Source organism: Melanostigma gelatinosum (genome assembly GCF_949748355.1).
Source record: "Melanostigma gelatinosum genome assembly, chromosome: 2".
NCBI classification, from domain to species: domain Eukaryota; kingdom Metazoa; phylum Chordata; class Actinopteri; order Perciformes; family Zoarcidae; genus Melanostigma; species Melanostigma gelatinosum.
In genome coordinates, this window is record NC_136635.1 from 28,768,556 (window position 1) to 28,783,070 (window position 14,515).

General features: G+C 45.2%; 1 protein-coding gene across 2 annotated transcripts in view; it reads left to right on the plus strand.

Moving 5' to 3' along the window:
* The window catches only part of prmt3 (protein arginine methyltransferase 3), a 62,610-nt gene that overhangs the window by 15,342 nt on the left and 32,753 nt on the right, over window positions 1-14,515 (plus strand). For both annotated transcript variants that reach the window (XM_079285599.1, XM_079285600.1), the window contains exon 11: window positions 6,816-6,894. In XM_079285599.1, coding sequence (XP_079141725.1) covers window positions 6,816-6,894 — 79 coding nt within the window. The remainder of the gene's footprint in view (window positions 1-6,815; window positions 6,895-14,515) is intronic.

Genomic DNA, 14,515 nt, shown 5'->3' on the forward strand with positions numbered 1-14,515 from the left:
ACACACACACACGCACAGACACACAGTTATAGAGACTCAGGAAGTGGTTTTCAGCCAGCTGCCTGCGTACCAAAACCTCTGATGTCCACACGCTCCTAAAACTTATGAGCTGTGGTTACATGGACGCTAAATAATTAAATTATATATATAAATGATCATAGAAATATGAAAGATAATGATTTTGTGTTCCTATTAAACGTATTATCAAAGTATTTCACCACCTCTCTCAACCCGATTGGAAAGCCCTTCTGATCGGACCACACTCTTCAGATTGAGGTGGTTATGTGATTATTCTGATTGGAATATTATTCTGATTATTCATTGAATATTAGGGAATAAGCACAGCTCAGAACATCTTCCTGTTTAGTAAAATAGGGCAGCTGTGTCAAAAAATTAGGAGTAAAATCTAAATGAGGTGCTTATTATACAATGTTAGTAAATGACAACACAAGAAATGGTTGAAGCAAAGTTTAAAAACGATCCTCAGTCATCCATCTCTCACATCACATGGCCTATATGTTCATCAATGTGACAATCCACAACAAGTCAAAGAGACACGTTTCCTGTTAGTGCACCACCTCTCTGTTTTTATGTGACTCTGTGTTTCGTCCCTACGCGCCTAGTGAAGCACAGGCATATGGCCATATAGGCAGCCATTTACAACGAGCAGGGTGGTACATAAAGACCTGCAATGCAATTCAATACAATATTATATACTGTGTGCATCTAAAATGCAATGTTGCATTTCACTCATCCGGGCAAAACATCCGCAGGAGAAGAGTGACTGCTCTCTGGTTTGAATAACAATTCTACATGCCGAACATGAACTTGACGACCTGAAATATCCCTCAAACAGACATTCTCATGAACCCAGCCCCACAATCCGGCACCGCTCAGTCGACGTTGTTTTTGTGGAGAGAAATGGCCTCAGCGTTCCCCTCAAAATGATGAATTCAATAACGGCTTGTGAATGCTTGGACAAGTACATCGCCGAATACAAGTACATTAGGATCTTTATCGGTTATGTGTCAATTCAAAGCTATAACTTTTTTATTTCACAAAGGCAGGCATTGTTTTGTGATTCCGCTGACTTTGACCTTAAAACAAAAATGAGTTTTCATGTAAAGGTGCCTTTCCCAAAATCCAAACGTTGGGAAATGATGTGTATTCATGTCATCATTATCTGGTCTTGACGTCTGCAGCTGACATGATGGACTTTCCCTCCTCATTACAGCCACCATAAAGCCTGTAAAACCTAACAAGACTTTTAATTAGGTCGTGCTCTCTTTGTCTAAATACTAATGAACAAATTAATCAATGACGACTTTGTGCCGCTCAACTTACGGAGTAACTTCACTATAATTCACTGCCTTCTCTCGTTGAAGGTTTGCACATTGAGGCGAAGATGCAGCTGCATGAGCTGCACAGCTGATGCAGCTGTTTTACAAGATAGAATTTGGGAAATAAAAATTTGGTAGCATGAAATTGGACAAAAGAGACATGCGTGTCCGAGTGAAAATGTGCCATTTTCCATCAAATCGTTCATGTCATCAATTCCTTTCCATACATGATTGAAATGTTTTCCCGGCCGTGGAGATTATCGTTCCATCTTCTAAAAACACACAATGTTCTTCTCATTGATTTCAGGAGAGCCGCTGCTTGTAATAACCTTGTAGCTATACTGCAAATGGCTTTGCTGTTACACTATCTTTCCCCTCTATCTCTCATTTGCATGCCTTTAAATGGAAATTAGGCTGTTATTGGAACCCGCGCAATGTACACCCACCGAGCGCTAACGCACCAAAAATCTATTACTCGGGTGTGTGTGATATGTTTATGCTGATTTGGAGTCACCCGATCATAAACTAGCATAGAGGAGTCTTGTTGACGGAAGAGGCGCTGCCTTCAGTATTCAGTGAAGCCTGGAGGTGCTCCTAGAAACACACACATTCACGCGTGCACACCAACTCGGCCCTCCTGGGACTGGAAGTGATGATGATCTGCAGTAATTGAGTAAGACGTATGTTGAATGCAGTAGAAGAGAGGAGGTACTGGAGGGCGGAGGAAAGTGTAAACTGCTGACGCAGATTTTGTTCCAAAACGCCTCTTGGTACCCATAATTGACGGCCTTTCAGTCTCCCATGGGTTGATGGACATGAAATCTGTAAATTGTACCACACCAACACTCTGCCTCCAGCGACTAAAGACAGAGAAACATTGCAGGAGTTATTATAAAAGTTATATCTGTGGAGTTTATAAATACAACTCAAACTTAATAGCATTTGTGTAAAGTTAACTCCAATGTTCTACACATAAGTAACACAGCTGTAAAAGTGTATTTTCCGGTTTTCTTTATGTGTGTGTGTGTGTTGGTGCATATATAGATGTATGTGAGTGTGTGTGTGTGATAGCCAACTCGAGAATGTGTTTTATATGCTAATTCTGTTAATGTGTATAAGCTGCTCCAGCCCGTTCTCATTAGGATTTCATTAGTCCCTTTTATGGAAATGCACAGCGACTATACTGCAGAGCATCGCCTGCACCAGCCAAGCTGCCTGGCAGTCAAGCTGAGCTGCTTCCTCACACTAAAGCCCAAGTTATACCTTCCACGTCAGAGAGTGCGCAAAGTTCCGCTGGGGTCAGTGTGACGTACATTTTGATTCCAAACTTCTTCTTTTTTAGCTTCATGAGCCACTGAAACACTTTCACAGGCGGCCGTGACTTGGCTGTGTGCTACAAGTGGTAGTGTCGCGATCTACTGCGCATGTGTGGAACGCATCCTCCTCTGGTGTTGAGATTTCTTGTTTTCAAATAAAGATAAAATGAAGTGAGATAAAAGAGAGAGAGTTAGGCAGGTGGAGTCTTGAAGCGTGCACACTTTTAGGCCAGGTGGATCACTCTTTACTTTATTAACTGACATTAATCCAGCAACATGTCAACAGCGAATACATGAATATTATTTTGTGACTCAGAGCATTTGAACAGCATCAGCCATTACTCTTAAAGGAATACTTTTTTTCTTTACTGAGAGAAGATTATTATCAATTGACCCATCGCTAAGTCCCGCCCCTGGAACACATAATATTATATATATATATATATATATATATATAGTATACTGCTCAGCTCCATAGACTCTCACTCGCATCGTTTACGATTTTTCTCATTTTCATGCTGGTTTGTGATACGTTTCTAAAACGTTACGTTTTCATGTAAAATCCTGTAGAGCTAACATTAGCAGAGTACGTTAGCACATTATTCTAGCATTAGCACTTCTATGCTTTTCAGGCTACTAAAGGTGCACTGAATAAATGCTGCTTTTGCTTTTTAATGATTGTAACAGTAAATAAAGACCAAGACCTACCCGGCTTTAAAGTAACAGGGTTGTTCCTTAATTTCATTTTCTCCTGTCTCGTTCGCCAGGTGACTTTTACGCTGTGATCCGTAGGCTTTAGCTTCTATCTTTATCTTTGTCACCTGTTTTGGCTGCCGAATCAGTTTGACATCCTGGATAAATCCTTCAAAGACATTGTAGACCCATTTGAAGTAACGTTTTAGTTTTTTCAAAAGTTAGATCATATTTAGTCAGGGAGTGCAGTTCGTGACAGTGTGGGCTCCACGGTGGCTCTCGACAGCTCGACTGAGTCGCAGAGGGGGGGGGGTGGTGCTTAGTTGAGGTAATTTTCAGCAACATGAGATGTTTAGTCTGATCAGGAGCTTATCTGCAGTTCACCGGTCAGACGGGGATAAAACGTAAAGAGGTGACTCATCTTCATTTTGCTGAATGTGTAGTATCGGTAGGAATTATTTTAAAACTTGAACTTTTAATTAAAACGCTGAGACGCTGTTGGTCGGAGTTTGAGGAAACTGTGAGGGATATTACATTGCCTTGTTCTCGTAATTAGAATATCAGCACTGACTGGCCCGAAGGCTGAAGCCGAAGATTCAACTTTTAGTGACGACACATGGCTCATCAGAATCAGAATCAGAACCGTTTATTGCCAATGTATGTAGCATACAAGGAATTTGTCATGGCAGGTGGTGCATAACATTAGACAATACAATGAACAACAATCAACAGTGCAAGAAATAGAAACATATACAAATGTACAGTAGAATATAAAATAAAGTGCACAACAAACAGACAACAGGACTGTAAACAAGTGTAATATAAAAGTGACAAGTGTGTTTAAATATGAAGTGATGTGCAGGGGAGCAGTAGGGAGGGAAGGAAATTGTCCCGGGGATGACAGAGCCAGTGGTGATTACCTGTGTCGTTCAGGAGTCACATTAACACTGTTGGATTGTTACGGCAGATTTGTTTTTTTTTATGTCAAGGTGGAAGCATCCTGGCAAGATCTAATCAGACTCGGACAAACTCCAGTACTTTTAGTTCCAGCAGTCCTCGCATCCCATTCTAATGGCACGGACTGTGTTTTGGGTAATGACCATTGCAGATGTATAAATTAAGGGGGTGTGGTGCATGCTGCTGGGAGGACATGGAAGGCAGCAGGGTGGGGGGGGGGGGGGGGGGGGGGGCAGTAATCCTGGAGCATTGTTGACAATAAAAGTAAGGTGCAACGCCGCTTTCGGGCATCTCTCGCTCGCTCATATCCTCTTCCCTTCAAGAGAAGCGGTGTGCCGTGAAATTGGGATCTAAATTACGAGGCTAGTGTTCTCTGTGTGAGGGTTTTAAAAAACGACCCGCTTGGCTGCTCAGGACATCGGCTGGACCGCAGCAGTCAGCAGCAGACGATCCGCCGGCCCGACTTCGGTCCACTGTTGTCGATAGACGGAGAGAATGTTTCCCTTTGTCGCCTCACGGAGGATGAGTCGGTTACATCAGCTTCATCGCTGTCATGATTATCAGCAGAGGCCCATAACAGAGATGGTGACTATTTTGGAGTTGGTTATAAATCAGGGCTGCTTCCCCTGTTTGCCTGCCGCTTGCTCTCCTCTCCTTTCTCCAATGAGAGGTTGTCTTTATTTGAATAATAAGCTTCTTATCTTGGGAAATTACTATTCTGCTGGCCACTGCATCCTCTCTACATCACTCTTCCTCCGCTTCTACTTACCCTTCATCATACCCCCCCCCCCCACCCTTCCCTCGTTCAGTACTTCTCTTTTGTCCTGGCCCTCACCTCTCCTTGTCCCTTCGTCCCCCAACTGAAGAGAACGTAGAGATATTGGAATCTTAAACATAACTCGGGCCATTCTGTTTTCTTATTTTTCCACACATAAGGCCTTCACACACCGTGGGATGTGACACATAACGGCATGAAAATGCGAAATACTCGCCTGTGAATAATTCACATCAAAACTATTCATGCTGGCAGCAATGCAAATTACCAACTACTGGGATCCCTCTGACCCGGAGCAGCGTCTGGCACTCTGTCGGAGGTATATCGTTATGTAGCCTAAGCTACTGGAAGCTGTTTTATTGAATTTCCCTTTCGCGAAATGTTCCCTCTTGTTACGGAAGTGAACTGTATATGTCCAGGGCTTTTATTGTGAAAGGTAAGAATGAAAGTAGAGGATATGGTCTGCGTTTCCTTTGTCAATGTTGAAAGAAGTAAAGTTTCCAGTCTTGGTGTGGGCAGTTTGCTGGTAATGGCATACTTAACCTTTTAATGTAGCGGGCAGTATCAAGTATATACTTACTGAGTATGCAGTATGCAGTACGTGAGTATGCAATTTCGAACGCAGCCTTGTTTATAACATTTGTGAGGATCTGACTGCTTGTGTTTGTTCCCCCTTCGGCCCTTTATTTAAGAGCTGTTGCCATGTTCTAAGATGTTTGGGAGGTATGTTATCAAAACCAATAGAACCGATGGTCTGACTTACTTATGGCAATAAAATCCAGCTTGTTTATAATTTGTTTTCCCTCGAGAATCTCTTATTTCCTCTACTCTGGACCTGTAAAGCTGTACAAAATACAAAATAATAAACGTTGTCAGATCATGGATAAACTGACGATTAAGCGCCAATGTGATTTATTCCAGAATGAATGGCAATGTCAGATATCCCATCAGAACTGCACCACAAATCCATATCAATCCATGTAAGGCTTCGTGAATCCACAGTGAACATGCGGTCAAATTTATCATTATGAAGGAAAATGATGGGAACCAAATATCCAGATTGAAAATTGAAGGGGTTGTACTTTCGACATTCTACATGGAGCTTTTGCTTTGATCGTAAAACGCAGATGAAAGCATTGATGGGTGTTTTTGTGCCTGGAGGAGCCAGTCAGTGTTGAAATAACTGATACGGGTCATCAGTTACAGGACAAATGTACATGTAGTGATTTGACTCCACCTCCTTGTCCCAGATGGAGATATTCCCTCCCATATGTTTGAACCCGCCCAAAATGTGCATATAAATACCATATTGAAGGGGCCAGCGTTGCAGCTCGGGCTTATCCGATTGGTTGGAGGGGTAGGAGGATGAAAAAGCCATTTGTCAGCAGTACCCGCCAGTCAGGTCGAAGCCAACAAGATGTGGACAAAACTCAATTTCAGCATTAATGGAATAATCCCACGGTTAATGTGCAGCCTACTGGAGCAGAGCAGGAGCTCAACCCAGGGTCAAGCCTTTGGATGTTGGCTGGCAGACCACGAAGGGCACGTCACCTATTTCACAGTCACGGCTAATTCACATTTCCACCATGGTGATCTTGAATAAAAAAATAATTGGATTGTCCAGCTGTTCTGTCGTCTTCTCCTACACATATTATTTATTACCTGCCTCGACCTGTCAGTCAGCTTGTTCCAGAAGATTCTTCGGTGGTAATGAGTTTTTTCCTCTCTTTCTAGGGTTACTTCCTGCTGTTTGAGTCCATGTTGGACTCTGTCCTGTACGCCAGAGACCTCTACCTGGCGGACAATGGCTCAGGTAGGTCGCATCTTCTCCCCACCACAAAATCAAGGCAGCACAAAGGTTTGTCACGTCAAAGTTGGCGATTATCTCTCAGGTACATGATATATGCCACGAAAAAACGGCACAGAAAATTACTTTTCTCCTGGCATTGTCATTGAATTTCTCCCGAATGTAGTTTGTGAATGAATGCTGCATTTTAATAGTGTTCTGCTTTGTTGACACTAAAGTGACGCCAAAGCCACCTTCCACCGTTTGGGGGCATAAACTTTACAAAAGCTCTACAAAACCCACTTGCGTCAACTTCAAATCAAGCAAAGGCTCAGTGCACCAAGTTAACACAACATGACGTGAACCAACAGCATTGTAACCAATACAGACTAATAAAAACATATTTCACATGGCTTGCAGTCGCTGAATCCAAAGGGAAAATGTTTTGTACTGTCTCTGCTAACACAAAACAAAGCTGTAAAAAAGACTAAACCAACTTACCACAGCATCTCCATCACCTGCTGCTGTTTAATTATCAGCTGATAGAGCTTCAGCATCAGACCTGTTGCCTCATGTGCCCCCTGCACTCCATTTAAGTGAGTTTCCATGTCCCCCGCCACTGTGTAACAAGCAGCAGCCTGGACCAAACCCTTGAAAATCTTTGAGTTCAGCATTGGTTAATCTTCCAAAAGTAGGAAAGGTGAGTTTTTCCTCTGCAAATCTTAAAATATTTATACTATTAATAGAATTCTCCGCATACAGTGGAAATGTATTTTAATTCAAGAATAGAATATGTTTTGTGTGTTTTATTACTCAGTTGAGGCTGTTTCTCCTGCCATTGAAAAGTTGGAGTGGTGCAGTGTGACACTGAGGTCAGCAGGGAGACACTGCTCATACCAGCTCCCTGTGGTTATTACAAGCAGCACGCGGGAGTGATTGGAGCGGTTTTCTTGTAGTTCCCACTGGGTGTGTCAAATGTATGCGTGTCAATACAAGCAGCAACCATTGCAGTGATACTGTCAAATGCAAATAATAACATCCTATTTAGACCGTTTGCTTTAGGGATTTGCTCTGTGTGTGTCTCCCTCCCTCCCTCCCTCCCTCCAAGGGTCATCCCCTCCATGCCACTGACCAGATTTAATGGCTTGTGCCAAATGTGACCCAACTAAGGAACGGTTCCACCACACTGCTTTTAGTGGCTCCTTGGGACACGAGGGAGAGGTCACACTCTCTCACACACACACACATGGAATGACCCCACCCATATAGAGACAGATCTGTTCGTGAGGGAGACTGGACAGGCGAGGGTGTGACCGGAGTGAGGCAGAAAGTGACAGGTCAGAGGACATCGTATGGTTCGTCATGAGCCTTTAACCCCGGCGCTCCCAGAACTGGATGCTCTCTCTGGATCTGCTGCCACTCAAAACCAAGAAAAATGTCTGATCCCCCGATGGAGCTGGTTTGATATGGGAACGTAAAAATGTTTTTTTAAAGCTCTACAGCCTCAAACAATCATTACATATTCCCAGTACACATGATAAGTCCCTCCAGGTGGCTTTATCTTTATTTATATTGTGTTAGACCGCGTCTACCGAGATTATTAAACTTAAGTTGGCCAGTTTTCATGAGCATTATTTTCACACTTCTCTGAAGTAGCAGTGTCCTTGTATAAGTCTCTAGTCCTAACCCTGCGTCACTATATTGTTGAAGGAGTAACGTTGACAAGCACTTTACGTACTGTTGGGGTCTGATAAATGGCTTCAACATGTGCTGTGGACAAAGACAATCAGGCCTTCACTGTTTCAAGCACAGGTCTCATCCTGACTTGTAGTTTGAGGAGAGCAAAGGGATTTCACACTCAGGTGTGAATTCCCCCCCCCCAAATAACCATGGTAACCGCGGCAATCTCATTGGCCGAGAGCCAAGAGACCCGAGGACCCCTGTGGTTCGGCCACTGTTCTATAAAACTCTCTGCTGCCCCCACCTCATAGCTTTCCCCCTTCGACCTCGGTTGAGTTAGGAGGCACACAACCGCTCTCTTCGCCCGGACCCCCCCCCTGTCCAGGCCACAGAGAATCCAGCTTTTTCCAATCGACCTCGGTCGAACAGGGAGCACACCTTCGCTCGGACACCCCCGTCCAGGCCACGAGGAAGCCCCTCAAACCCTCATCAAACCCTGACAGGTCACGAGCCATTTCGCTGGACGAAACGACAGTGTTCCACGTTGAGTACGGCTCCACTCAGCCCGCGAGACGAACCCGCATCAGCGATCCGTTCTCTGCTTTTTGTTTCTTTTTATTTTGTGCACAAACCGGCACAGAGGAGCCCGACGAAGCCTCGCTCCCCTCGTGACCGACGATTCCCGGCAAGACGCGCAGACACGTCGTCTCATCCGAAGTTAACTGTTCTCCCTGCAGCGAGTACAGACCGGACCTGCGTTTGCTCCAGAGCCACGCTAACGGACCGAAGCCGCGCCAGCTCACCGCCGCGCGACACACAGCGCCCGCGCAAAGCCGCGCCGACCCGCAAGCTCCCCCCCTGTCCCCCTTCCCGACGAGGAAAACGGACAGCTTTGCCACAAACACTTCCACGTTGCAACGAAGCATCTACAAGTAAGATTCTTGGCATTTGGGCATAGCTTAGCTTAAATTAACTTAAGTTTAATTCAGGCCATTCATTTATATGTTGATATTCCCGTGTTTTTGGGTGTTTAAGACTGTCGCGTGATATTGAGGTATTACGCAATCATTACGGCGCAGAGAAGCGCCGCTGTATTTGTGTATCAACTATGACTGTTTCTTTGGGATTAATTTCATTCATTGTCTTCCACTCCGTGTGGAAGTTCTCTTTTCATTAACTCGACTCGGTGAGTGAGCTGAGGTGCGTGGTTTATCACGGCATAAGTTACCGGCAGTTCTCAAGACGACAGCGGTATATTTATGCGTGATAGAGCCAGCCAACTCAGGCTCACTACAACGCGCACCGCGCGCAGAAGTCTGATTCATGAGCCCCCACCTTTTTTCTCTTTCCTCCTTTCACGAAACACACACACACACAGCTCCGAATTCTACCCCTGGGGAACCTCGTTCAAACGAGCGCCTCACATCACGTGCTGCCCAGGCAAACGTGAATTACGCACAGCAGCCCCATTCTGCCATTTTGTCCGGGTCCCTCGACTCCGCCATCTTTGTAGTTTCTAGCTGTAGTTCTTAAGGCCCCTCCCCTTTGGCCAGCGTCACTCGACGCCGCCATCTTTGTAGTCTTTAGCGTAGCTGTAAGACTCCTTCCTGTTCACCCACAGACCCACACACACACACATACACATACACACACAGACATACACCCTCATCCATTTTATTCATTCTTTAGTTTAGGCATATAAAATTGTATGATAATGTTTGTTGGTTGCAATATTAATTGATTTGATCATTTATTATTTTGATTCAATAAACTCTGTTATACTTTCAGGAGCAGTCGTCTGTGATTACTTGTGCATATGTATTTGATAAGACTGTATGTAGTAGCCGGTGCTCGAACTTAAAAACCTTCACTGTCACTGAATGTATAGTCATACGCAGACTATTGACATTATGAGTGACTACTAATTATGAGACTTAGTTTTATCGTTTGGTTATTGGTCCCTGTTCGCAGGGTGGTGCCCCGTTTATATTAATAATCATTAATAATTGTTACATACATCAATAATTCTATTGATGTCAAGAATTCAGTTTCTTAAATGCTGATAACCCAAACACGCTCCTTTAGATCCCAACATAATGGTGCCCCGTGTGAGGCTACGTTATTCCAGTTTTGTTACAGTATATATGCACATTAATCCATAATTATTTTTGAATAATTAATTTTCCAAAAAATATTTTTTTTCGAAAAAATATTTTTTTCTTCTTCTTTTGAATGATCCAAATTCCTGAAACTTATTTCCCAAAATAGGTAGGCTTTGATCTTCAAAATCTTGTCTTATTGTAATTAAATTTTTGATTTTAAATCCAGATTTTTAATCTTAATCTTTAATTCCCTTCTCGAAATTTTATTTCGTTTCCAGGTTTAATTATTCGTTTCATTTCTTAAACTAACAGCCAGCTGTGTAGTAGATTTGATCGTTTTATTTGTAATACCTTGCTTGTTTTCTTAAATCCCTCCAAAGAAGTTACACACAGCTGTCACAGGCCCAAAGTGCTAAACCACATTAGCATTTTCGCACCTCTGGCTGCAGAGCAGTAGTGATACCTCAGAGCAGCAACAGTAGAAACGTAAGTCACAGAGCTAGACATTTCACTGTGCGCCTGCATGAACCGTAACACTAACAGTAATTAACATCTAACAGTAGAAATCCTAAGTTACAGAACTAGACATTTCACTGAGAACCGTAAACACTAACAGTTTCCGTTCTAACACTAGGGAATTAACAACTACTGGGAGTCGTGCTCATTAGAGAGAATGAGCAACGAGAAATCCCCCATACCTGGAGCTGTAGCTCCAGAAGACACCGCATTACGAGATGCGGTGGCTGATGTCCTCGGACTCACAGCAAAGGAAAGAGAGTACTTTGCAAAATACACTGCTGTCCTATGCGACGAGCAATTAGAGCAGCTGGTGGCTTATGTAAATAACCCAGCAGGTAACAGAGAGCGCCTGATTCAGAACGTAATCGGCGAAATACTGCTCATCTACCATCAGAAAATGCAGCTGCAAGCTGCCCGAACCCGGGCACAGAGCGACGAGCAGCAACGCGAGATCTGGACACTCCGAACAGAGGTTCAGGAGTTGTCACGTGACTGTAGAGCCCTACAGTCAGAAAATAGTAGCCTGCGCAGTGACCTCAGAGAGGTCAACCTAGAACTCTCTAAAGCATCAGAGAGTGATGACAACCTGAAAGCGCTTCAAGGTGTTCCAGCAACCCCGGTAGGTACTGCTACCCCCTACCGAGCCTTTCAGCCCAGTCATTTCTTGGTCTCGGCTCCCTCATTCCCCGAGAACCGAACCACCTTGCATTTCTTGAAAACGCGTTCCCCAACCAGGAGGAGAGAGGACCAACACCAGGTCCTAGTCGGCCCAGGTGGCTTCAAAACCACCTCAGGCGAACGCAATCCTCCACGCAGTTCACGCTCGCGACAAGAACTGACCCCATCCCCCTCAGGGAGGGAGGATGATAGTCGTTACCACCATCGCGAGTATGGAGACTCAGACGACTCGGACTGCCCAGGCCCCATCAACCTTGGAGGCCTGCGTACTCGGCAGATTGAGTCTCTGGTAAAAGACGTAGAGCGCTTCAATCCCGATAATCACGACTCGAGCATCGATGACTACCTAAGGGAGATCGATCGCTGCCTCCTCGACCTATCGCACCCCTCATCGCGCGAAAAGCTAAAGCTAGTGTGGAAAACCACAGCGCGAAGCGTCCACGCTTTCATGGAAACGCTCCAGCCGAGCATCCGCGACTGCTATTCATCCCTTTGTCACGCCCTTAGGGAGGAGTACTCCCTGTACTCTAACCCAGCTTCTGCCACCCTCTTCGCCTTTGCCATTTCCCAGGAAAGGCTAGAGTCTCCGAGAGACTACTTCAGGCGCTTGAGATCTGCGTACTTCCAAGGACGTAACGCCCCAGGTCTAGAAGAAGACCATGCCTTCAAGTCGCTTTTCTTGCACAATCTCCACAACAACGTGAGATACGATGTTACTATGCACTGCAGAACGAGTAACCTCACCATGCCAGAGATTAGGAAATACGCGCAACTTGCATGGGAGACACGCGGACGGCCGACAAATCGGTACGAAGACACCGCCATAGTCTTAGGCATCCAACAGTCGAGCGACTCCGACTTAGCGTCGGAAGACGACGAGAGGACTTGGCCTAGCGAGCCCTGGTCACCCCCGAGGAACAGACGACCCTGGCGGTCGAAAGACCAACGGAACCAGGGGGGTGAAAGACGCCCTCAAGGGCAACACATCAGGTAACGCTGACTCGCAGCCCACCTGACTAAGCCGAGTGACCTTTCCCCCTGCTGCCAAGTCGACGTGGTAAGGGGGGGGGAAGAGAACTCAGCACACTTCCGGAAACGACCACTCCCATTTCGCACCTCGTTCTTCAACCTTCTTGGGCGACCTTGTTCGCAAAGGCAATGCCCGTTATGTATATATCTATACATATTCTTCAGTCTTACTGGGGGGTCATAACACTCTTGCTCTACCCGACTCCGGGTCAGAAACGAGCCTCATGTGTTCCCCCACCTTTTCGCATACACCTCTAGGGTGCCACAACCTTAGAGGCCCTTTCGAGCACCCTAGCTCGTAAAACCTTTTGTCACTTAAGCCTTGTTCTCCTGCTCTCTCAGCATGATCCACCTCCAGCTTGTTCAACGAAGCCCCCGCCTTCTTTCAGCCTAGTCATCTCCCGGGCCTGTCAAGTCGCCAGTGCCGTAGGTAACTGAACTTGACCTGTGCGCCGGACCTGTCTCCATCTCTAATTAGGAGGGTGGGGGGAGGGAGATATCACCAGCCCGCCATGACACACTCCAGAGTGAAACTGTTCGCGACATTTCCCTGGGTGCTGACGGTAACGTGGGGATATCCGCCCTCGCCACTCAAACAGCGCGAGGGGGGTGGGATCTCTGACAACAGAAACTTAGAGAGATGCACTTCACAGGAAGTACACTCTAATCTCGCCAGTGCCGAAACCAACCGGCAGAATGGCAGCTTACTATTGACTACTAACGTTTAACTGCATGCTCCAACTCACCCTGTAGACATGCACTAACCGCTAACACAGCCAACTTCAACCAGAACAGTTGCATGACCTGACAAACCATTGTGACTGTAAACTGATGCTCCACTCTCATAGAGAACCCTTTGCATGCTTTATAGACTCTACCAGAAGTAACCAGAGAAGACATAACCTCTGCCGTAGCAGTCAGATTTAACCCAGGACCTCATCCGAGAAGGCTCAGCTGTCAACAGCTGGAGCAGCGAGAGACCAGCCTAGCTAGTCACACTAGCCGTGCTAACGAAATCTGTAAATCTGCTACCACTACTGTTATGCAACCCTCACAGGTACCTCTGGCCTATAGTCTTGGCAACGCAACTCCAATATCGATAGATTCTAAAACTTAGACACAGGACTCGCTCTAAATCTACCGATCAGAGAGAGATAGACGCACATATCATGTACTAATAGATCCAGAAGCGACAGACTAACTGGATTCCCTCCTATTCATAACACCACGTAGCCAACCTACGACTGCTCCGCCGACGGACTCCAGTCCTGTCTAGGAGTTGAACCAGTAACCACTGTTTGCCCCTCACCTGCTTCTTGTCTTTCTATTCTTTCCTTCTCTCTCTTTTGTGTTTTGTTTTGTTTATTTGGGTTGTTACTTTCTTTGACACTGTGCCACAATGCTAGAATATCACAACATCATAATAGCGATTGAATTATTTGGGAATAATGTTTTGCTCACCTATGATTTGAATTGTGTATGATAGTAGATGTAGGTAGAAGTAGTTAAAGTCATCTGCCCAGATGCCACCTTAGTCATCTGCCCAGATGCCAATGAACTCTGAACTTGAACACCATGAACTTGACCACTATGAACCTTGAACTCTATGAACAATGAACACTGCCTGTTTTAACCACTGC